The sequence below is a fragment of the Zonotrichia leucophrys genome, chromosome 1 (assembly GCF_028769735.1).
Source record: "Zonotrichia leucophrys gambelii isolate GWCS_2022_RI chromosome 1, RI_Zleu_2.0, whole genome shotgun sequence".
NCBI classification, from domain to species: domain Eukaryota; kingdom Metazoa; phylum Chordata; class Aves; order Passeriformes; family Passerellidae; genus Zonotrichia; species Zonotrichia leucophrys.
Genome location: NC_088169.1, coordinates 39746488 through 39770568, shown reverse-complemented (window position 1 = coordinate 39770568; position 24081 = coordinate 39746488). Strand labels below are relative to the sequence as shown.

General features: G+C 37.3%; 1 protein-coding gene across 3 annotated transcripts in view; it reads left to right on the top strand.

The window, feature by feature from the left end:
- PCCA (propionyl-CoA carboxylase subunit alpha) overlaps positions 1–24081 on the top strand; it is a 299270-nt gene that overhangs the window by 141833 nt on the left and 133356 nt on the right. For all 3 annotated transcript variants that reach the window (XM_064712168.1, XM_064712163.1, XM_064712177.1), the window contains 5 exons: positions 960–1103; positions 2766–2840; positions 7976–8044; positions 8840–8915; positions 19451–19561. In XM_064712168.1, coding sequence (XP_064568238.1) covers positions 960–1103; positions 2766–2840; positions 7976–8044; positions 8840–8915; positions 19451–19561 — 475 coding nt within the window. The remainder of the gene's footprint in view (positions 1–959; positions 1104–2765; positions 2841–7975; positions 8045–8839; positions 8916–19450; positions 19562–24081) is intronic.

The window sequence follows — 24081 nt, the reverse complement described above, 5'->3', positions numbered from 1 at the left end:
ATCGGAGGAATCACCTTGGTTGCTTTTTACTGTCCTATGCCTAGTTAAAGGTTTTTTCAAGTTAATCAAGGTGCTCATTTCTGTGCCCATTTGAAGGCAGAAGCGTGTGCATGTGCCTGTGCACACCCACGTGTGCATGCTTGTGCGCACATCCTGTGAGCGCGAGTGACGGCAATTCCCAGGGCAGCCTCTTCCAAAGCCGTTAGCGGCAATTTGCTGAGCGCGCAGAGCCGCTCTGCTGGTCCAGCCCAGCTATTGTGCATGCTAAGCACTAAACAGAGATAAGTCTGGAGGGGGGGAAAAAAATTGAAGGATCCATCTGCTCATTTCTGCTACACTGCGCTGATGCAAGATTACGCTAATCTGGTTGCTTGTCAGGACAGGTTAGTGAAAGAAGGCGAATGGGTGAGATATAGGCTACGCCGGTTCTGTGGAAAATTGGTAGCGGCTCCTGTATGTGCCATGTTAAGTGTAGCAGAATGGGTTGATTATCAGCTACTTGGAGATTTTCATTCAAAATATAGTTATGGCCACTGTGTGAGTCTCTTCAAAACAGAATTGAATGGGAAAAGCTTCCGAACAAAGAAAAATTAACTCATTGTCACCGGATGCATTTGAATTTGTAAAATAAGTGGGAAAAAAAAAAACCCTAACCAAACAAAAAACCCCTACAAATGCCCAAATCCTCCCAGGTCACCTCTGTAGTTTTCCTTTTGTATGCTGCTCCCAGTTATTGTCATCTGCTAATTATTTTTTTGCGTTCTTATGCAAAGACAGCAGTTGCTGGTGTTTAAGTAGGGTTGGTTTTCTTTGTGGAAAAAGACCAAAATAGAAACATGGTCTTTCTCTGTTCTTTTGCAGGTGAAATTTCTTATTTATCTGCGTTTGTTTACAGAGAGGTGCTTTTTTTTATTGGTTGCTTTTTGTTACCTACTGACTGACAGTTCTTGACCTTGCAGGTTGAACATCCCGTCACAGAATGCATTACCGGCCTGGACTTAGTCCAAGAAATGATCCGTGTTGCCAAGGGTTACCCTCTCAGGCACAAACAGGCTGATATTCCCATCAACGGCTGGGCGGTTGAATGTCGAGTTTATGCTGAGGTAAATGAGTGGTAATGGGGAGGAGGGGGTAGGTGGTTGAATTGTGGCGTAATAATACCCAGGTGTGGATAGATGCCAAGGTGAAATCAAGGAATATCATATGAAAGTCATGATTTCAAGCTTGTAACATGAATGGTTAATGAGGTTTTGTAGAATTGTCGAGTTCTTGTTTTTTAATTAAAAATATAGTGTGTGTTTCAACATAGCTTTTTCCTGAAAGTTGAAAGTAAAGATGATAAAAGAGGTAAGCAAATGTCATTAGAAATAAGCCTGCATGTTCAGTACACGTTTAATGATGCTGGAGTTATTTACCAGAGTTAACCACTCTTTCTAAGTTTCTGAAATGTGTTGCTGAAACTTGTTGACCTTAAAAGACAGTTGAAATTCAATGTTTTACAGAATTTTTGTTGTTTTAGTAAAACTTTTGAAAAGGTCATTAAAAACCAAGTTACACATTTTCTCAAACAACAGTTTATAGGATAAACTTTGAAAGCGCATTCCAAAACAATAACTGTAATTATGGTGTGAGTCTCCATCTTACCTTAAAGAAGCTTATGAATATTTAAATCATGTTTTCAAGCACCATCAAGGCATTTTGATGTAATGTCTTTTTGGCGTCACTTTTGATATATGAAAATGAAAATTTGTTTAGTAAAAAATAAGTAATTGAATCACAGAGTGGTTTGGGTTGGAGGGGACCTTGAAGATCATCTGATCGCAACCCCCCTGACATGGGCAGGGACACCTTCCACTAGACCAGGTTGCTCAGAGCCCCATTGGAGCCTGGCCTTGAACTTTTCCAGGGGTGGGGGCTGGAAAAGAATGTCTATCTTCCTTCATTTAGTTTCAGGAACATTTTAGGTAACTTGGCATTTCAAAACTAATTCAGCACTTTGAGACATTTTTCCCCTTACTTATCTGTTGGAAATTTTGTTACCTAGACCATCTTATGTTTCTTTTTATCTCATGACATGCATCTAACCTCCAAATTCCTCTACTGATTCAAAGTTGTCCAGACTATTTTGATAAAGAATAAATATTTGCCCTGTGACTGTCATGGAAACTATTTTGAGTTTTAGTAGGCTTTACACTGGAGTAACTGATGTTTAGGTTTTTTTTGTTCATCTTAGATCTCCACACATTTATGAGTAATGAATCCAACTACTTTGCCATGAATTAGGTTATTCTGTAGGCCATATATTTTTGTTTTCCTATTAAGTTTGTATTAGTGTTGCATTATGTACATGTAGGAGGTTTCCAGTGGCATAAATATCGGTTTGACTTCTTAAGATAATTGAAATTCTAACTGCCCTTTTTATCTCCGAAAATTTTTTCTTATACTCCTGAATGCTTTCCCATCCTTCTTCCAAGTGTAGCTAATGAAAATGTCATCTTTGTATATTTTATTTTCGTATATTGCAACTGGTGCAGAATACTTATTTCCTTTTTTTTTAAGTGATGCAAGAGAATTTATATATCTCCATTTCTTTATTTGGATTTGTGGGGGCAGATGGATGAAGAAATGTTCTTTGACACAAGTAATTCTGGGCAAAAAAGCAGAGTCATTCCAGTAGCAGTTTCTGTTCTACTTAAAGCTTTTAAACATTATCTGCTCCACATCTGCAAAAGCTTAATGCTTTCTCATGTTGAATTTTTTTCCAGGACCCCTACAAATCTTTTGGCCTGCCATCCATTGGTAAACTGTCTCAGTATCAGGAACCATTGCATGTGCCAAATGTAAGTAACTGTTCTGGTTTTTCATAGGTGCTGAGTTTCTCTTATATAAAGACTATAAATATTCAGCTGCTTTGTAAACCAGGCCTTTTTTCCAGCTTTTTGCCAGAGTGGGGACAGGACATGGCAGTACTGATTAGTGCAACCTGAAAAACTGCTTAAAAGTGAACAGTTCCAAACTGGGTTAAAAATGTTCAGATTGGGTATAACAGGGAACCAATACATGTTGAAATGGTTTGTTCTATAACTTTAAGCTTAAGTTTTTCAAACACAGTTTTAGTAAATGTACTTGTGGACATTAAAAATATTAGTGAACTGTTCAGTCAACTCTTTAAGCACAGAAAACTGGGGACACTAGTGAGAAACTGCCAGTGCTTTTTGTTTAGCTTTGTAGACTTTAAAGAGGAGTTTCTTACAGTGGTTATTACATGTTTCAGGATACAGCCTAACCATATAGAATAGGTGTTTAGCAAACAGTGTTTTCTGCTGGGTGTAAAGAGCAAATACACTGCCTTTCTGTAAAATCAAGGTAGTCTTAAATTATAAGTGCACATATACATGAGTGACACTGTGTCAGTGCAGTGATGAGACTGTACCATCTGTGAATACAATTATTCAGTCTGCTTGCACGGAAAATACTGAGAGATTACAGGAGGAATCTTAAATGTGGAGTTGTTATTGGATATATGATTTATTTCGCTTTTTAAATTGTTTTTGCCCGTGTACTTTCCAAAGGGACCTGACCCTTTCTGGTCTTTAAGGCTTCATGCTGTGTTCAAAGCCTGAAAGCAGAAAAAAACTGTGAAGATCTAAAAGGCATTATGTGCTCTTAAAGAGGAGATGAGGGAAAAAGGTATCACTGGATGTATCTAAACTTCTTTTTAATGAAACAAAGAGTGTATTTAATAAGAATTTATAATGAGTACTCCAGTGGTTGTTAGAAGTTTTCACCATGTTGTAATAGCTAACACGATGTCAAACATTTTGCCCTTGCAAGTTTTTGCAATTTGCAATTTTCCAAACGTGAGACCTGTTGAAAGTACAAGTGATAATGGACAAACTATACCCCCTACAGTCTTTGTCCCACCAAATCTTTCTTCAATTAATGCTGCAGCAGGAGTTTTATGTAATAACATTTGCGCTCGTGAGCCATCCATACAAAGAAAAAACAATTAAAATGCCTTAAATGTTCTGCTTACTGCTGTTATTTGCTTGTGTGAATGTTGCATGTCAGCTAAATGGACCACGGAATAGATAAAGTGATTGGGTGTAGGAGAGTGCACACTAAGCTTTGTCTATCATTATTGCTGGGAGCAATCAAATTGATGCCAGCAGGACAGTAGATGCGTTGACAGCTGTAATTATGTATCTCCATGGTGATCACTTTTGGCCTGTCATGGAGGCCCATGAGTCCCCTCCCTTGCAAGCATTTAATCAGATTGGGCTGTCACTTGTCAGGTAGATGGGGTGGGCTGGGAGTTGTGCTTAGGGGGAGAGGTGAATTGAAAATGAAGGGTGGGAGACGCCTGATTGCTTCACGTAGTCCATCGTGGTACCAAAGAAAGAGATTTTAATTACACTGGAGGCTTCAGAGCATTGGGTTGAGGAGCTCATATGGAGTCTCTAGGCTTTCTCTTCCTGTTTACTTCCACTGTCATATTAAAAAATAGAAGAACTATTTTTATGTAGGTACTCATGATTTGGTGTCTTAATACATATATTTCTGCTAGCATGAAACTAATTTCTCTCCTGAGAATGTCATGCTGCTAAGAACAAAATTAATGTGGCTAAAAAGGTACAGCGTTACAGGCCCATTGTGCCGTGGTGTTTGTTTTCTGCATTTTAGGTTTTAGAGTTGTCAACAATTTGGCTTGAGAAAAATTAGCAGAGATTTGTAGTGTGTCACAGTAAGTTCAGCTTATGTATATTGCCAAATGTATTGGCAATTCATTTCTTCTGTGTCTCAAGTTAGCTCTGATTTACCATCCCTGTGTGTCAGCTGCCCATGCTGATGGAACTGTTGAGCGTGGCTGGGTGAGAGCCGTGTTTGGCTTAGCCATAGGGAAGAATATGATGGCTGTTTTTGTGTCATGTAGTTTCTAATTGCCTTAGAACGTGGTGCTCATAAATACCTTTTTTTTTTCATCTTTGATAATGAAACTGAAGACAGGTGACCATAAACCAGCCCCTTATGTGTGATAGTGGGCTTTGATGTTTGGTACTCATACACAACATGTTCTGCTATGTCTGGAGAGCTCCAGCATTGCTCTCTGTCAGTGTGAGGAGTAGTCTGGTATTTTAATGACTCTTACCAGGAAAAGAAAATTCTCAGACTCAGATATAGCAAAGAATTGAGAAATACAAGAATCTGTTTGTGTTCCTAAGTGGAATTTGATGCATTAAAGAGTCCATTGCAGGACTGAGACACAGATTGTGCTTCCCCCCAGGCCCCCCCACTTAAGCATTTTTTATTCATTTTGCTGTTGTCCTAATGTAATAACACATGAGGGTAATACAACATCAATAAAGTGTTAGGGCTGTAATATGAATGAGCTCTAGGCTACAGCAGGACCTTTAACCCTAGCTTTTCCTAAATATCTTAAATACTGAGTAAAAGAAGGGAATTATATTAAACAGAAGTAAATGCTGGAGGTCTAATAAATATTGCTATTATTTATCAAGTTCAGCACATTATAGTGAGTAGCTGTTGAATTAGGGTTTCTTAGTCATCCAATATTCATTAAATTCTGTCACACCATATAGTTTATAAAATCACCTACTGTTACCAGGCTCTGAAAATGTAAGCACCACAGGGAGAATTTAAGATAGTAAATGTATTTCTTTTTTGCTGTCATTTTTTTGGTCATCTTGAGTTTATTTTACGAAAATTAACTTCCATAGAGGACTCCAGATTTTTTTAAAATAAGTTATGCAGTAGTTTAAGTAGTTTATATTCACTGTAGCCTTTTCAAGATATTGTGGTTAGGGGAAATGTGAATTTTGTAGTGGTCATGTACATGTCTTGTATGAACAGAAACATAGAGCCAGGCAGAGCATATAGTTGGGGTAGCCTCAGAAGTCTCAGTTAACTTTAAGGTCTCACTAACCTGCTTATTGTGGGCCTGAATTATGCACCTTTCATATGTTTTTTCTTTGTCAAAAGATGACATACATGTGTCAGTACTTACACATATGTAAAGCACTCCTGAATGCTTTTGTGCAGTCACTTTGTAGGTGCTGCTTCAAACACAAAAGTCACAATACAGCTCAAGTATGTGTGGAGTATGTATGTCATACCTTGTCTTATGTATGTATTTATTGAGTATTAGAAAATAATGTCAAGGGCAGGGGATTTCTCTGGAACTGGATAGGTAAATTGATTCTTTGACTTCAATGTGAGAACATGTGCATTGACTTTATACACGGACAGCCATTCTGTGAGAAAGGATAGTTTAGCAGCTGGAAGAAAGGAAGCTGAGAAATACACTGCGTGTTTTTTCTGTAATCATCACATGTCTGAACTACCTTCTCATCAGTAGCTAATGTTAAATGTACCTGATGTGAGTAGTGGGGAGCCCAGTTAAGCACAGATAAAGCACATTCAGATAAGAATCTATTAAAGTAGTACAGAAGCAATGCTGCCTTTACATGTGAATAACTATAGGAAAAAAGTAAATATGTAACTACAAATACATGAATACAAACATGTGAATCAGTGAATTTCTTCTTAAAATAAATGTAATGTCCCATGAACTTGTCAGACAATGTTTTTTACTGAAGAAAGTGAATACACCTGCTAGGGTATCTTTTTATGTCATTTGGATAATAAAGTCATCATCATGCCCTCATGTGGATTCTCTAGACAAGAGGTTCTACATGTGGTCCCTTGATAATTGCCTAAATTAAAATATTAAAGGCCTAACAGCCGTTGCGTTGACCTTTTTCTGCCTTGCTGCAGACAGATGAGCTGCTGTTTATTACAAAGGTTCCTTCCCACAGGTGAAGATTTAAGTGAGATTCCAGGACCCTCTTTCCCACCCCTTTACAATGCAGTATATCAGAGCCCTGCTGTTTCAACAGCTTTGATTAGAGCCCTCCATCCTTATGATCCCCAGAATGCATTTATCACTCGAGTTATTTTGATTAGTTTAAAAAAAATATTTCGAATTCCAGTGCTCAAAAGCAGCAATTTAATAAATATTTATTCCCCAGAAATTGCTCATTTGAAAAGTTTTATATGGCTAACCTCATTGTTACAGTGATGAAATCAAACTGAGAGATGAAAACAAGAATCAGCAATATACAAACTAACTTGTTGGCTGGTTAACAGCAATCAGCCTCTTCAAAAGAAATTTTTGAACTCGTGTTATTTTTTTCCATGAATATTGCAGAATCAGAGCTTTAATTGGGGCTGTGTCCTTACAAAGCAAAGCCATGGAAAAAGCTGTGTAAACATTAAAGCCCCGGGGAAGAGCAGCAACAGAAAAAAAATGTTTAACAGTTGAGAGGGTGAGACAGAGAAGGAAAGTGTTACAGACATGAAAACCATAGGCTCAGTATTCCTATGGAGCTGATAAGCAGAGCTCCAAAGTTCCTGCTGAATGCTCCCTACTTCTATTCCTACTGAAGCCCTTGGAAGGGCTGTGGCAGAACATGAGGGATGTGATTACATATAGATGCAGAAAGGCTGTGATTATAAGGGTCATCCCTCATGCCAGGTGTCAGTCAGAAAAATAATTACAACTGTATTTTATTGCAGGGATTAAAACAGAATTGAATGTGTTTGGAGTTGAAGCGAGTGTAACACAGCTGAAATTGTTAGATTGGCTTTACTGTGTTTACTGTATCTTCTGGAGAACAAAGGAGAATTTTGACTATGAACTCAAGATTGCAGTCAAGTTTCTCATAAAGGAGAGACTAATTTGCAAGTGCTTTTTTTTTGGTGGTGAAGAAAAAAGTTTCCCTTCCCTGCTCCCAGGTTCTCTGAAAACAAATAATTATTTGAGTCTTTCTAGAGGGAAAAATGTATGTGATAAGCTTTGTGGGGGTTAGGGTTTAAGGCTGATGGTAGATTTGATCCTCATGTTGAATTTTTTTTTCCAGTAATATATAATTATTTTCATTTCTTATTTTTGAAGGTACGTGTTGACAGTGGTATACAACAAGGAAGTGACATTAGCATTTATTATGATCCCATGATCTCAAAAGTGAGTTGATCATTATTTCTCAATATTCTAAAGGTTTTAAATACTATTTTTCTACATAGATCTTTTATGCAAGGGAGCATATTAAAGGATTGGTAAATCAGTGTTTTAAAGGTGCCAGGCATAACATGCCTCAAGGGAATACAAAAGAAGTGAAGGAAGATGTGGAGTAGAGGAAATCTAGTGTCTCTTCTAAATAAAATTTTTACTTTTTGACACTGTAGTTATTTGTCTTGCAGTTTCTAATTAAAAAGATTCTGATTTAAACACCAGCCTTTGTCTGACTTAGATACTGCCAATCTATCTTTTTTAATATCGTCTAGCTTGAATGTAAATGTCAGTGATCCTGGCTTCTAAAAAGAAGCATTGAAAGAAATGCTTGATAGTGTCTCTTTGTATTAGTTCTTATTCATTGGGAATATATTGGTAAAATTAAAATATGACATGATACAGTTCAGTCCTCAAAAAAGGGATGTCTTAGGAATTCGTTGGGCATTAGGAATCTGGTCAGCTTGGATAGTCAACCTCTCGTCTGATTTTCTGAGAGCTTGTTTAGATGTTTTGAGTTTTATGAAGTAAAAAGTGATTGGCTTTCTTTCATTGTAGTGGGTTAAGAGATCTTAGCTTTTTCTTGATGTTTCAGGGAGCCTTTATAGCATAAATACAGTAATGGTCAAGCAATGGTTTCTTATGACTGCAGAAATTCTACAAACATATTTAATTTTTAAATGCTATTCAAATTCTAGAAACAAACATCTAATATCTAGGTAATGTAAATACCTTATTTTTTTTCTTTAGCTGATTACCTATGGCTCTAATAGAGCTGAAGCACTGAAAAGAATGGAAGAGGCTTTGGACAACTACGTAATTCGAGGTAACTAGAGAAATTTGGATTCCTAGTGTGATAGGCTGTCATCTCTTTCAAGAAAACAGCTTGAAAATGTAGTAATTAGCAAATTGAATAAAGTTCCCACTTCTTAAGTGCAAATTAAAAAAGGAAAAGCTTGTGTTAATTAAGCTGAGAAGATACATCAACTCTAAAGAGACTTTTTTTCTCCATTTTTCTCTTGAATATTGTAGGATAAATATTTAAGTAACTTTCTTAAAACTCATAGTTCTCACTGAATGGTAGCATGTAATTGATTATGTTGTAGGGGGGAAAAGGCAATTGTACTGTAAGAAATTTAAAGTAATTGCCATTTTTAGGAGTTTAATACGTTTATTGCAATTAAATATTATCACAATGCAGTGGTTGATTGTGTAAATCTAGGTATTTCTCTAATTTTCAAGGTCATTGTTTAGGTTTGGGCAGACACAGATGTAGGCTGGTGATCATCAGCTGTTTCAGCTCTTGCTCACTGATTGCATAGGAGATGCAGCCATTCTTCCAGGCTTTCCAGGCAGCAGGGGTAAATCGGCCCTGACCACTTTTATCTTTTTAAGTTTTGGTGAGGGAAGCCATGTTTTGTATGGGAGAAATTTTTAGGTCTTCCTCTATGTCTTATGGAAAACAGGAAGGACAACTCAGGATAAGAGAGGTAAAAATTTCTGTGAAGTTTCTGTAAAACTTGGTTTCGCTTTAATGCTGGGCTGCTGAATCGTACAGATGTCCTGTCAGACTCAAAAGATCTATCTGTCTAGGGGAAAATGAACATCCCTCCACCACAGTGTAGTTAGATCCCATGGTAGGATTAACCATTGTAAATGAACTGCTAACTCTAACATAGATTTATATTGGTGCAACTTGAGCCATTAGATTATTGCAGTACAATGTGCTGATGTAGACCCCTGCTGTAAAACAGCTGAGTAAATTTATATGAGAGAGAAATTTATATTGCTATAGTTAGATTGATGTGAGGTGGGATTTGTTGCTGTTGTTATTAATGGAGACAGGCTCTGGATTCATACTGTTGTGTTGATAGCAAGTGATGCTAAAAGTATTTTATTTGATGAGACTATTGCAAATGTGTGTGGAACATTGTCTTTTATTGTGTGCTATAGTATGGGATGGAAACTGGTTGTTTGGGCTTAGATGTTTTACACAGATGTACCTAATAACTGTTCCACAGATTATAAATATTTGTGAAGTATTTGAAACCTTACAGCTGAAAAGTACCAATTTCTGTTCTTGAGATTTTTAGTCTTTTTATTAGTATGCATGTATTCATCATACTAATGTCTCTGTAGTATTTCTATCTGAGAAAGCTTTTAGTCTATTAAAAACATTTAAAGAGGTAATTAGTGAACTACAGGGGGATTTTTTTTCTAAAGTACTGCAAACCACAAAATGTAATGTACTACAGGTTTCAAAAGTAGATGAATTTTCAGAACACTTTTTTACTTGCAGTGGCCAGTGGTTTCCATTTGAAAACCACCAAGATTTTTGTGTAATTTTACACAGCTGGTAGTTTCTTCTCAGTGTTTATTTAAAATGGAACATTTGTGGATATTAAAGTATCTCTTTTCTTAACTAGTGTGAATGATTCTTGGTAGGGTAGTTAGTAGAAACTTGTTTATTTTTACCCTAAAATGATGGTGTGTATTTTTGCTTTACAAAGTTGGGTTTGGGTTTCTATGTAACCAAATATTAAACTACCTTGATATTTTGTAACATACTTCACAGTAAATCTTTTCCAACTTGAGTTTTTGTTAGTATTGAAAGATACGGAATAGGTTTTTTTAAACGTAGTGTTGAAGTTACTTGGTTTTATGTTTGAACAGTGAGCTTGTACATAGAGATTATCAGTCTTCCTGAATATTATGCTCCAGATCCCTGTTTCTCAGCACAGCCCTCTTGTCACTCTGAAATTGTGTGAAGCAGCATTTATGTTTGCTTAGTGTTTTAGAGACACTGTGTTTTTCCCTGTGAGTAATGAACTCTTCTAGAGCATTTTAGATAAGCAATACCAGCTGAAGTCAGTGTCACTTGTAGTGATGATGTGCACTGGGAGAATTTGAGATTTAAAATCCCAAGGATTGCAGTTTCTGTAAACAAGGATGCTTGTTCACTGACATAGGATGGGAATGGGATGTAGGGTGGCTGGGTAACAGGTCAAGGACCATCTAATGCAGAGCTTAGGGACTGCTAATGGAGGATGGAGTCTTCCCAATCACTTCTGTGTCACCAGTTCAAAGCAGACAAAAGTTGGTAAGGAATTTTAGTCACTACTATTTTGATGGTTGCTTGCTGACCTGTGTGAAATCAGTGGTTTTTATCCAGTTCCTAGAAGACAAATATCTTCTTGGAGCAAATGCCACTATACAATGTCATTCATGGCAGTCCCAGCAGAGAATCCAGGACTGAAGTAGCACAGTGACCCTTCAGGAGGTGACTCATCTAGGCTGGGTTGAGGCATGTTGGCAGTGTGAAGGTCAAGGACTTACTCTGCTGCTCTTTGTCTCTTGGCTCTGTGAGAAAACATTCAGTTTCTTTGCTGTGGCTTTGGGGTATTCACAAGTTACCCCATTCCTTTTTAGCTCTGTTCCATCTACAGGGAACAAGTCCCCAGACAAGTCTTTATTAACTTGTTTTCTTGGACTGGATACTACCTGGCCTTGAATTCATGGTTTAGCTGCCCTTCCCAGTTGAATCTTCCTGACAAGATCATGAGGGAAGTAAAAGTAATTAAATGTTAAAAATAGTCTAATACTTGCAAAGAAAGCAGACTTAAGCAAAATTTGAGTAATACCTTAAACAACCAAGGCTGCATCATATAGTGCCTGTAATAGCAGTATCTTTGTTAAAAATAGAGGATTAAGCAAATAGGGGTATTTGCAACAATGCTGTGCTCTGAAAATGCCTGATGCATGAATGTTTTATTACCATTTGGGCTGATGACAACTTGTACACAGTGAAGAGAGACATTCTGCAGTCTGTTCACTGGTAGATGCTAAGAGTATCACTAACTCAAGATTGAGTCAAGATAGGGTCAATGTGATCGAGGGACTGTAATCTCAATTATTTTTCCTGTGAAATATCTCCATTGTTGCTAATAGGAGCAGATGAAAGTCTAGGATAGCGTTTCTATGAGTTGTGGATTAGATTAAATGATCTCTTGAGGTTCTTTGCAGTCTAAATTATTCTGACAGGAACTGACTTCTCCACTGAGAGCTGATCTGAATTCAAAATCTCAGCTGAGACTCCAGAATGACAAAGGGTCTAATTAGGTAACATTTTTATCTCTGAGTCTTGCTGTATAATTCAGGGTTGATTAAAGTTGAGGGTCCAACTCAGATTTCTCTTAAGAAGAGACATTTCTTATTTTGTACAGTGATTACTGGGAAATTTGTGAATAGTGAAAAGTTCAGGATTCCAGTCAAGCGGAGAGGCAGTGTTGCTCATTGGGATAGGGCATGATTTTTTTTCTGTGAGCATGCACTGTTGTTAGTAGTTCATGTCTGTCTCTTATGGTACTTTTTTCCAGAACCTTTTGTTTTGTTTATTTTGGGGGGATTTAATTTGAACAGCAGAAATAAGTATTGAAAGAATGCCTTTCAGTGTATATTCTGTGTGTGTAAACATGGTGTGGTGTGCTTTCCTTCTTTTCTAAAGTTTTAGTATGCTTTTCTAAAGTTTTAATATGCTTTTGTCATTTCTGGTGCTGGTTAATCTGTTCATTTGGAGGCATGTATAAATCCCAGTATGTAGTTTTGGAAAGTTTGTATGGAAGCTATTTTACTCAATTTAAATAAAAGAAATGGTTATATTTATGCATTAAGTAGACCACACTATCAATTCACTAGAGGGTCTGATTGGACAGATAGCTCATATCCTTGGGATATGAATCCTTGCAGATTCCTGTAATCTTTCCTTTGACCTCTGTTTGCTTTTTATCTTCTCTGAGTGTTCAAAAGTAAAGCAATAACATGAATTTCAAGTCTTTGTATAAAGTCAGCCCTTCTCTGTAGAGATCCTGCTTGCTGTGTGTAGAGAGGAATGCACTAGACCATTAGGGAGAAGGAAGAGTTGGAGGAGCCTCTGAAGAAAAGAGTAAGCAGCAGATAGAGCAAGAAGGAGTAGAAATGAGGAGAGAATAAGGGACCCACCAGCTGGGGGTGGGGGAGTTTTCCAGCATGAGGTGAAAGAGCAGACATAAAATATAAACCAGCCAAGTGTTAAATGTTTGAGGGGTAGAGAAATGTAGAAGTTAACTCTGAGTGAAGATCTGCCAGAATAGTGGCAGCAGAAACTGTTGTATTGAGCTTTTGTAGCTGTAAACACACTAATTAGGGGCAAAAACAGAGAGCTGTACTTAGTGTTGTGAGAAGACCTTGGCTTTCCACAAATCACAGAATGAGTAAGATTGGAAGGGGTCACAGTGGATTGTGGTCCAACCTCTCTGCTCAAGCAGGGTCATCCTAGAGCACAAGAAAAAACGCCCAACTTCAATGTTAGTATTTTATCATGTATTTCAAATAATGCACCATTAATTTCAGGTACAAAGCTTTTCACAGTAAACTTGCATTTAGATCCAAACATCATAAATTACTGAATTATTTTAACTTTGAAGAGACTTCTCTGTGTCAGTATACATGTCAGTTTTAAACTCTCCTGTATTCTGAGCCCCTGCAAATGCTCTCACTGGTGTTGTGAGCAAGACAGTCTTTGAGTGTAAAAAAACCTATTTACTTGCAAAAACAGTGTATTTTGTCTGCTCTTAAAAAATGAATTGAGGTTTTGATTTTTTGGTTGTGCTTTTAAGAAATGCTTAAACAGGTCATGCAACTTCTGCATAGCAGCGGTAACAGACGGGTACTTCTGCAAGAGTATTTGTGTTCTCACCCTTTGCAGATTCCCCAGTGTATTGATGTGGAAACCAGAACTGGAGAAGGGAAGGGAACAAGCTTAGTTCAAAATCACTAGAAGGGATCATTTCAGAATGCTTAGTAGCATCTGCTTGGAGCTCAGATGCTGCCCCTGGTCTCTCCTTTTTTTAAGCCAGTCAAGAAGGGAGGGAGTAGGAATGGGAGCTTGTCAGCAGAATGCTGTGGGATGTAGTTTAGATTACCACTGTCCTGTGGAGAAGAAAGAGGGAAGGGCAATTGAAGGGCAGGCTGATCAGGTAAAAGAGGAAGGCAATGTTATTGGTGCAGAAGGGGAAATTCAAAAAAGATACCTTTTTTTTGCCAGATAAGATTTTTGTTTGTATGTTTTTTTTCCTCTTCCTTTTATTAAGGAGAAAACTGGGGCAGTGAAAAACAAGAAATGATTGTTATTTCTCTAGATATCAAGTTGTCCTAGTGTTGTATTCCCCTTCTTCAGAGTAAAAGGATATCTGAAGAGAGGAAAAGTGAAAGTTATTTTCTTTCACTTTTCTTGACAAAGCCTGCTTAGCTTCTGCTTCCAATTATTCTACTGATTCACACGTTAATTTGTGTTTGCTAGTACTGTAAATAATGGTCCTTTAAACTCCTACTAAGAAGTTCAGAACCACATGCAGTTACAAAAGTTTGAGTTTGAATGTATAATTTTACAATACAATATTATCATATATTATCTCCTTTTGCCTCCCTTCTTCTCCCCCTTTATCCTGGTGTGTGAATTCAGCGAGCTCCAGACTTTTGTATCTGAAAGAATTATTGTTTTTAATTGGAATACATGTTCAGCTCTGAGGGTCAGTGGTGCACTGATCCCATGAGAGAATTTTATGTGGATGTTTGTGTATTAAAATTAAAAGATAAAACCCCCTCTTTTCCTTGCTTTTGGGATGGGGCTTTGTACATGGATAGCCAGCTCTGAAGTGAGCTGTAGCAAAACACGAGCTTTGAAAGACAGTTAAACAGTTGAATGTTGAGGATTTTAGGGAATATTATGAAAACTTTTGGAATTACAAACATGGAGGCTTGCTGGGTGGTAATCAAGAACTTGGAAAATTCATATGTTGAAAGTGGTGTTTTCATAGTCTGTGCAAATCCGATAATGTTCTTGTTTTAAGTGAACAGTAGCATAATCAGTGTTTCATAATGCTCAGTGCAGAGCTTAGTAAATATTTTTTTATCTTTTCTTTAGAGAAATAACTGATATACCTCCTAAGCTTCATCACATTTATTCTTATTCAGCATTTAAATTGTTGGCTGATAGTTTAGTTTTGCTGGTTTGTTAAAAAGAGAAGCCTCTAGTCCAGTGCTCCACGTGTTGGTTTTGCAGTCAGTAAGTGTGCAGATAATGTTCTTTCTGTTCCACTTAGCACCATTTGAAATGATCAGCAAGTTAAGTCTATTCAACTGCTTATCTACAGAGGGGCATGTAGGACTCCAATTAAGTTTACATGGATAAATGCAGATTTGTGTTTGCAGGCATCAAGATGACAGAAGCTTAATACTGTAAAAAGGCTAATCAACACTGAATATGTTTAGTGTCAGTAAATATTTATAGTGAAAACATTGCCTATGATTTTGTGCCTTGGCATTCCAAGTTCTGATTTTTAGTGAGTAAAAATGTGGTGTGATAGCCTCTTTATAAACCTGTTATAAAACTGTTTTCTATAAAATGCATTTTGTTGTTGTCTTTGGGTTTTCTTTTGAGGACAGGTTCAGAGTTAGGCTACAGTATGTAGCTAAGTTAATGAAAAGTCTGGTGTACTTAGCAGAGTTTTTAAGGCAGAGAATGAAGAAGAAGAGGAGGCAAGATAAAGACAGGCAGTATGGGGAGTAATTTCTTCTGATTATAATTTAATTTTTTTTTAATGAGAGTTTATTTAAATGGGGGTTGCTAATAAGCTCTGGTGAACAGTGTGATTATTTAGTGTGTTCCTGTATTCATTAGGCAATCATGATAATTTAATTGGAAAAATTAATGGAACCTCAGCAATTTGTGTTCTATATAAAGCATATCAATACATAGTTTTTAAAAATTTCATTAGCTCTCCATAATTTAAATGCTAGTCTGCTTTCTTTTACAAATGTATTCTGAAGAATGGTGTGTAAAAATTGAAACCCAAGAAGCTACTGATGTAATATTGTATGAAAAGTACAGCCAAGCAAAATGAAAAAATAGAGGTACAAAGCCAGTGATTATTATATTTTATTATATTTTGGCTTAGGGGAAAGAAGAACATAACTGTAACTACAGTTCTGCCTCAGCCTTAACAATGTAAAAATCATGAAGCTGAAGTGAAATTTGGTTTTCTGGAGGAGAAATGAACTGATATAGTTTAGGATTTTGTTTGTTTGTTGAAAATGTCATGGCTTGTCAGGCTAACAAATGTGATTTTGTTCCTGGCAGTCTACAGATCTGGTCAAGAAAAAGAAAAATTCTCTGAAAACCACTGCAATACAAATACAATATACTTCAGTTTAGTGTCTAACTTTGCATGAAATAAGCACTGCCTGTTAGCCTCTGTTTGATCCTGTGAGAGTGTGAGGCTAATGTCTGGCCAGTGTTTTGGAAGCAGCAGGTAGTCAGGAGCAAGCTGCTCTAGGGGTCCATATTTCTGTAGCCTAGTAGTTACTCACACACAGATGGAGACCTTATGAACTTTGACAGAGGTCACACTAAATTGCAAATCTAAAACTTGTAGACTTCTGAAGGATTGCACTGGTAATTTTTTTTAAAGCCATATGATTTGGTACATCACTAAAAGTATCAACTCAGTCTTGAGAAGCAGATCAGCCATGCAGTCATTGCTCACATAATGATCGTGGGGATAGATAGCCTTTCATGATACTTTAAATGGAAACTTGTTTATTAAAATTTTAATTCCTGTATGCAAAATGCTTTTTATATTGCTTCCCAAGCACCTAGGCTTCTCTGCTCTTTTGAACTTATTAAATGAATTTTAGAGCTTAAAACATTGCAGAAACCTCATATTTTTCAGATGCTCATGAGTTAGAAATAATTAAGAATACTCATAGTATTTTTTTTAATTTTAGGTCTTTTGGGGCAGTCAGTTGAGACACCAACCTCTGTCATCTGTCATCAGCCATCACCTCACCAGGGATCTTATAGCAGTTTAGAAAAGAAAAATGTGAGATGATCTGGTTACACACTGTAGCATGTTTAAATCCTGGATTCAAAGTTGGGCAGCACTGAAGGATTCATCCTGCTCTTGATTTTGTAATAGATGAAGTCTCTGGGATATTTCAAATTACTAGTCAGATTGGGAATTTTGGGGGGAATCCGTAGCAGGCAAAGACAGACATTATTTGTTTCCAAGTTATGGTCATTTAGTGTAAGATTTTTAATTCTTTTGTTTAGTGGAGATACAGTGTGACTTTCATTCCGTGTTTATGAAGTCGAGGTCTGTGAAGGATTATTTAGGTCGCAGGCAGCAAGAATCTTCTTTTAATCAAATGGACAAATTTCTGTCATGTCATCATTGAACTGCTTGTGTTATGTGCTATTTAATGGCTCATGAACAAGTCTTTAAAGCTGTGACTTCATGATTCAACCAGGCCGAGTCTGACTCGGTGCGTTTAAAGTGGTTTCAGTGACGGCCACACAGAGAGCTTGAAAATTCACACCAGCAGCAGACTAGTAGGGGAAAAGAGCTTTGAAAGTGTTTGAACAGGTCTGCATATGAAATAACAAGGATGTTGTTCATGCTCCTAAACTGGAAAAACACAAAAGGGAAAGGAGTGTAAAAGAATCTCCTGTAGCCTCAGCAATTTGCATGCTCTGTAATGCTAGTGTCTGTGCTTTGGTGAGATCTCAACAAGGGAAAAAATCCAAATAACCTAATTTACAGCTGAAATACCCCAGTTTGCAATTAATTATTTTTTCAATATTATTTTACACTAAAAAACTCCTGCAAATAATTGAGTCATGTTGTCTCTAATTGTGATCATATCGTCACAATCTTAATAACTTGTGAGTAAACATATGTGAAGTACAGAATTCTGTGCTTTGCAAGGGGCGTGGATGCACAGACAAACTTTTGTCATGAACTGTTTTGTGATGTGCTCTGCATTTTATACGTAATGGTGTGCAGCTAGAGCCAAAGTTAATGTGAAATGGTAAATGCAATGTGATTTGGAGTTACCTGCTCCTCTGACAATGATGAAAAAATGTCATTGGTTTGTATTGCCAGAGGGGTGAGAATGTGCACAGCTGAGGTTGGATAACCTCTTTCCTGTAGGAGCTCCTCAGTTATCCACACCTGGAATAAATCAACACTTGTAATGCTCCCAAACTGCATGTATATTCCAGCTTTTCTTAAGAACTATTAATGTTTATGAGCCAGTGTTATTGTGTGTAGTCATATTAAGATGGAACTTTCTGGCTCATCAGAATTTGTTTGATCTCTTTCTAAAATTGAGAAGAGAATGGAGATTAAGATGCTGGTTTTCTGACCTGTAATCTTCAACTTTCCAGAGATCACCTGTATGCCATTCTCAAAAGAGAGAGTACCTTCTTTTTGAAAATTATTTGCAGTAGGGAGAAAATTTAAATGATCTACACAGTTTTTTTTTTCTCAAGGATTTTTTTTTTTTGCACCACCTTTCCTCTCCCACCTTCTATAAGGACTTGTATTTAATATTTCAATGAAATGACTTTTAGTGACCATCATATTCAGGGCTAAACTGCAAGTACTTCTGGCAAAGTGTAGTTCAGAATGAAGTCACTAATTTAGTTACACAGAAGTTATGAAATTAAAGATAGAATCATTTAGGAGATGGAGGAGACAAGCTGAGAAGTGGAATGAGAAAGAGATGAAGAAATGCAGAAAATATGAAATTGCATAATATTCAAAGAAATTAAAGGATAAGGGTGTCTCTAAAACTTCTGTGATAAGTAATTTTAAAAATAAATGAATTATTTTTGTTGGCTATATGCCTAACAGAGTCACAGAGTGGTGCCAAAAGGGAACCAAGGTATTCAATAAAAGAATTGACCAGGCAAGGTTGGATAAAAGTACATGTGGAGGAAGCAATAAATTTCTTTCTTTGTAAGTTACACAGGAGTCTCTTATGTATTACAAATTATAAAAATGTTGTAAAATGATATGCTAAGTGGTTAAAGTCTTTAGGGCATCTCATGACTGTGATTGGGGTGTAACATGGTGCATATTTTCCATTCAGGGTTCAGTGGAATTCAGCTACTATTTACTGTCATGACTAGTTTGGTATTTCAAGGAGATAGCTTTGGTCTTGCCTACATCTTCTATAACGGAACCAAAAGTGTCTTGGTTGTGCTTCCTGTCCTTAACTCAACTAGGTGTTTGAATTAGGCTTGATGAGGTGACAATTTAGATTGTTTACTTTATTAAACTGAGTGTTTAAAAGGGTTTTGAAGCAGGAGTGAAACAACTGGTAAATCTGCATTGGTTATGTCAGTACTATGGTATCTAAATTGTGAACAAGTATTTATTCCAGAAATATAGGAGTGCATATTTTTAAAAGTCCTTTCCTACTGTAATTTGTGATTAACATTACCTGATTTTGTATTGGGTTTTTTTTGTTTGTTTTCAGGTGTAGCTCACAATATTTCTTTACTGCGAGAAGTCATCATCCATCCACGCTTTGTTCAAGGGGACATCAGCACTAAATTCCTTCCTGAAGTCTATCCTGATGGTTTTAAAGGTTTGTTCCATTTGGAAATATTTATTTTCTTAAGTAATGTTATTTTGATTATTGCTCCTTTATATTTTTAGACTGACTTGCTCGCCAGTCTTTACTTTTTCTTCAAATGGATCTGTGCAAACACACTTTGAGTTTTTAAATAATGCATGAAGTTGAAATAGTTAATTTTATTTTCAAGAAGGCGAAATACATACTTCTAGTGTTAAAATAGTAAATTGAATACACCCAATGTCAAGAAAAACCATTTATAGGTCATATGAAATACGTAACATAAACATCAACTCAATTCTGCTATGCTATCATGCTTCATTGCACACAGGACTTGTATTATTAATTATAGTTGGATAAGTTTACACTCAGCACTGTTGCTTCTTTATAAGGTGGTGTGTCACCTTTAGAATTGCCTTTTGGCACCCTTTGTTTTCTCTGTAGCCTTTTCTGGAGGATCTGGCATTTTACTGGAGTTTTCAGTACCCTGGTTTTAATATACATTGCACACAGTAATGGGCATCATTTTGAAATTGTTAACTCATACACTAGGTTAACATAAACACAAATGCAATTATTTCTTCACAGCATCTCAAACTGCTCAATTTCAAAATGTTTACCAATGGTTGCTGGAAAAATATAAGAAAACCAATACACTGGTTTCCTTTCACAAGGATCGTGTTTTAAAAGGTTGGCTTCTCTCTTAGCCAATCTGCTGTAGGTGCTTGCTTGACCTGTGTGGTCAGAGACTTAGTTCTTCCATACAGTTCTCTCACCTCAGCTGGCATTCACCAGGCAGAACATCTTTCTTATTAAAAATAAGTCAGTATTTATAGTTCATCATTCATGGGTCTTTCATGAATCCTGTGGAGATTCCTGTTCCCCCATTCATCATGAATCCAATGTGGCAGAATCCTCATCTCACTTTGGAGGCAGCAGTGCCAGATTGGCAGTCACTGGACGTGACTGGCACCTTGCCAAATTCTAGTCTCATTAAGGAGCAGAACAGATTTTTCTTACCTCAGGACTCAGTGTGTGAGTGTGTGGATGACTGTTCTTTGCACCAGAACTACTTGATATCGTGATGTAATTGACAAGTCTGTGTGTGATACAGTCCTGCACGTGGGATTGATGCATCCTGCTTGTTCCTGGCTCCTGACTGAGACCACAGGAACAGGTGTTGGCCACCTTGAGTGGCAGTGTGCTTGCCGTGCTTCGAGCTGTAAAGTTCCTGTGTTGTTTTTGCTAGGGGGTACCTAGCTAATATTTGGGTAATTCAGCTGGCTTTGATCCAGCAGAGATTCCAGGGTACTCTGCTCATCTGCTCTTGAAGGCTTGGTGCTGCTGTAGCTGGTCTCTCTCCCTTCCCTGACACTTGAATACAGAATCTCATGTCTTGCCTCTCTGGTGTTTCTGGGACTATTCAGTCATTTTCCTGGGTAGATCCAAATCTCTAAACCACCATGAAACCTGCATTTTTTTTTTTACTGTTGCTGCTTTTGCTGGAGTAGTTTTTTGTAAATTCCTGGGCTGACTTAGCTTGTGAAGGAATCTGGTGAACTTCAGCAGATGTGCCAAGTGACTGGCAGACTGGGAATGGGGAGAGGGGAATGGAGCAAAAAGGCAAGGAAACAAGATGTTAGTTAGAGTCCCAGTGCCATATTGTGAGAAGGCTGCCTCCCCTGGCATGTAACTGGGAACAATAAAAACATAAATCAAATAGCAGTATTGTATTAGCAGATTGTTAAAGGTAGGCTTTTGCTCTGGACACCAGAAGACACAAGAACAGATAGTGTGATGCTTTATAATAGAAACTGATGATTGTCACATGTGAAATTCCTAGACTTTTTCCCTGCTATATAAGAAGTCTTGCTCATCTTCTTCCACGTATCAAACACAAGCACACATTAGCCTTCTTAATTATAGATAAAGAAACATATTATGGCATTGAACTTCAGTTCAAGAATATTACTTGTGAATAGTGATTAAAAGCTCACCAAAGAAACTGAGAGCCCTTTTAATGATGTAGTTTGCATTGGATCAAATCCTTCATGCTTAAAAAAAAAAAGATTACTTGAATTTGAGGACAGTTTTTTAAGTACCCGTAAAAATATTTCTACAAATCCAACGACTCAAATGGGAACAGCTGAAGGCAAGCAAGGATGGTGGGTAGATGACAGGTAGAAGCTCAACAAGAGGAGCAAAGACAAAAACTAATTTACATGTAATTTCTTTAATCACTTAAACTAACTTTTTAATATAAATATCCAGGGTAAACTTTGCTAGAGGATTTGAAAATTAAGTAGCTTCATATATCTTACTGTTGTTTATAGAAAATGAATAGCTGTAAAAAAAAGAGCTGTGACAGTCTGAAAAATTAGAGCAATGTATAGCCAACACAGATCTGAAATAAAAATATGTGCTGCTGTTAACAGTAGGAATCCATACCAGAAATGTTTTAAACTTAGAAAACTTAAGAAATAGAAACATTTGAATAGAGATGTGTGTTAAATTCATGCTCAAGCACAATCCATTGTGTTTCTTTTGTAACCTGCACAATTGCCACTACAGTTGTAGTGATCTACACTGGTGATAAGTACTGAATCTCAGCTGTGTTCTCTCTGGTGACTGCATGAAGTACTGGCCCATTTTGTATGTGCATTTTTCTTCCAAGTATAAATATTGAGTCTTAAGAGTAAAATAAGAGCTTCTTTGTTTTCCAGTCTCATTTTTGAGTTCCATTATAATCCTTTATTAGAAGACCTTTACTCTAAGTTAAGAAAAAATTAATTATTAGATGCATCTTGGCTACTTTTCTATTAACCTGTGTGATGCTCTCTTCAAATTACGTGTAGAATGGGTATGTTTAGTAATTTTTATAATTAGAGTTTAACTCTTTCTTCCCATCTTTAAGTAAACATTCACTACCAGAAGTAGTTTGTTTATTACAAATTATTTTAAAATACTAGCTGGGCTGAAAGTAACCTTGTGCAGAGTATGATTTGGGTGGGAAAGCAGTTCCTGTCATGCCCTTTTTTGTCCATGTGAGGGCTGGCTGGCTGGAGTGCTGGCTGGCAGTAGGTGAGCTGGAGTGGGTTGTTGTTCTGAGCACCCATGCATGTTTGTGAGGTGTGTGGATCTGAGGGTGTTTGCAGGAGCTCTGATTAGGTCAGGTGGCACCTGTCTTAGAGTGGCCTCCAAGCACTTTGCTTACAGAATAAAAATGTCTGCCAAGCATGCAGGAGTCAGATGCACTGTTCTTCTACAGCTTCCAAACAACCTGGGAAGCCTCTGTACTTTCTAGTCTGCCTGATGAGAAGGAAATCTACTGTGTATTATCCCTACTTCATAGGCACAGACAGTGTATCTTTGTTTGCACAAAGATGCAAGAAGAGTCTTGGACCAAAGATAAATTAAAGGATCTTTAGGTTAGACCCTGTTTATGGGGTAGGTCATTGCAGTTCAGTCTGTTTCACAGTTTATATTTTCCTAGTTTTTTATTAAAATATTGAGATCTTCTTCTGCTTGATGTTGCACTCTTTCTGGTTATTAAAGGATGTCTGAAATCAGTCACTCGCTTTGTGAGACACATCCTGTGCCAATGAAAGATGGTGCATTTTCCAAGAGATTGTCACAGAAGTCATCCTAAAAAACATGAAAAAAAAAAAACCAGGAATAATTTACTTTCCCTCTTCTAGCATGTTTACCTCATCTGAATGGAGAGAAAAAACAAAAATTCTTTATATTTCTAATATAGAGAAGAATAAAGAGGAAACACTTCACTTCTGAAATGGCATATTGGCTCCAGAGACTGTGTATGAGGTGAAGGCTTTTAGATATGTTGTGTTTATCATAATTATACGGGTTGGATGAAGTTGTTACTCTGCTTAATGCTTACTAAACCATCTCTGGAAAACGGTGTCCAGTTTTAACCCTCTGATGCATGTAAGAAGGATGGCAATAAACATAAGGAAGTCTGTTGAAAAGGCACAAGGGTGTTGTTGGGATTGGAACAGATAACCTGTAGGAAGAAGCTGGGAGAACCAGCTGGATGCAAGAAAGCTTAGGGCGGACCTAAGGACAGCCTTCTAGGACCTTGGGGTGATTTCCCAAGCATAGGAAGCCAGGCTCTTCAATGAGTTGCACTGCAAGAGTCAGGGGTCATGGATTGGGGATTTTAAAGGTGTCGCTGCACAAACTTCTGAGCAGCCTATTCTGAATTTGATGTTGAGATTGCTTCATGGGGAGGGGACATGCTGAATAAACTAAGGGCCTTTCAAGGTCCCTTCAGCCTCAGTCACTCCATGCTTCCGAGTGAAAGTGCTTTTTAGGTGAATTGGGACTGCAGATATGACTTTTAAACTTAAGTCTGGAGGCTATTGCTATCAGTAGGAGGGGGAACACAGCTTCCCCTGTCTGTCACTATTAGAATATGGGAGATGCTTGCTGCTGATTCCATTAATTTTCTCTGCATTGGAATCTAATATTTATAACATTCAACTTTGTTTTCTGCCTCAGCCTACTTGGTGTCG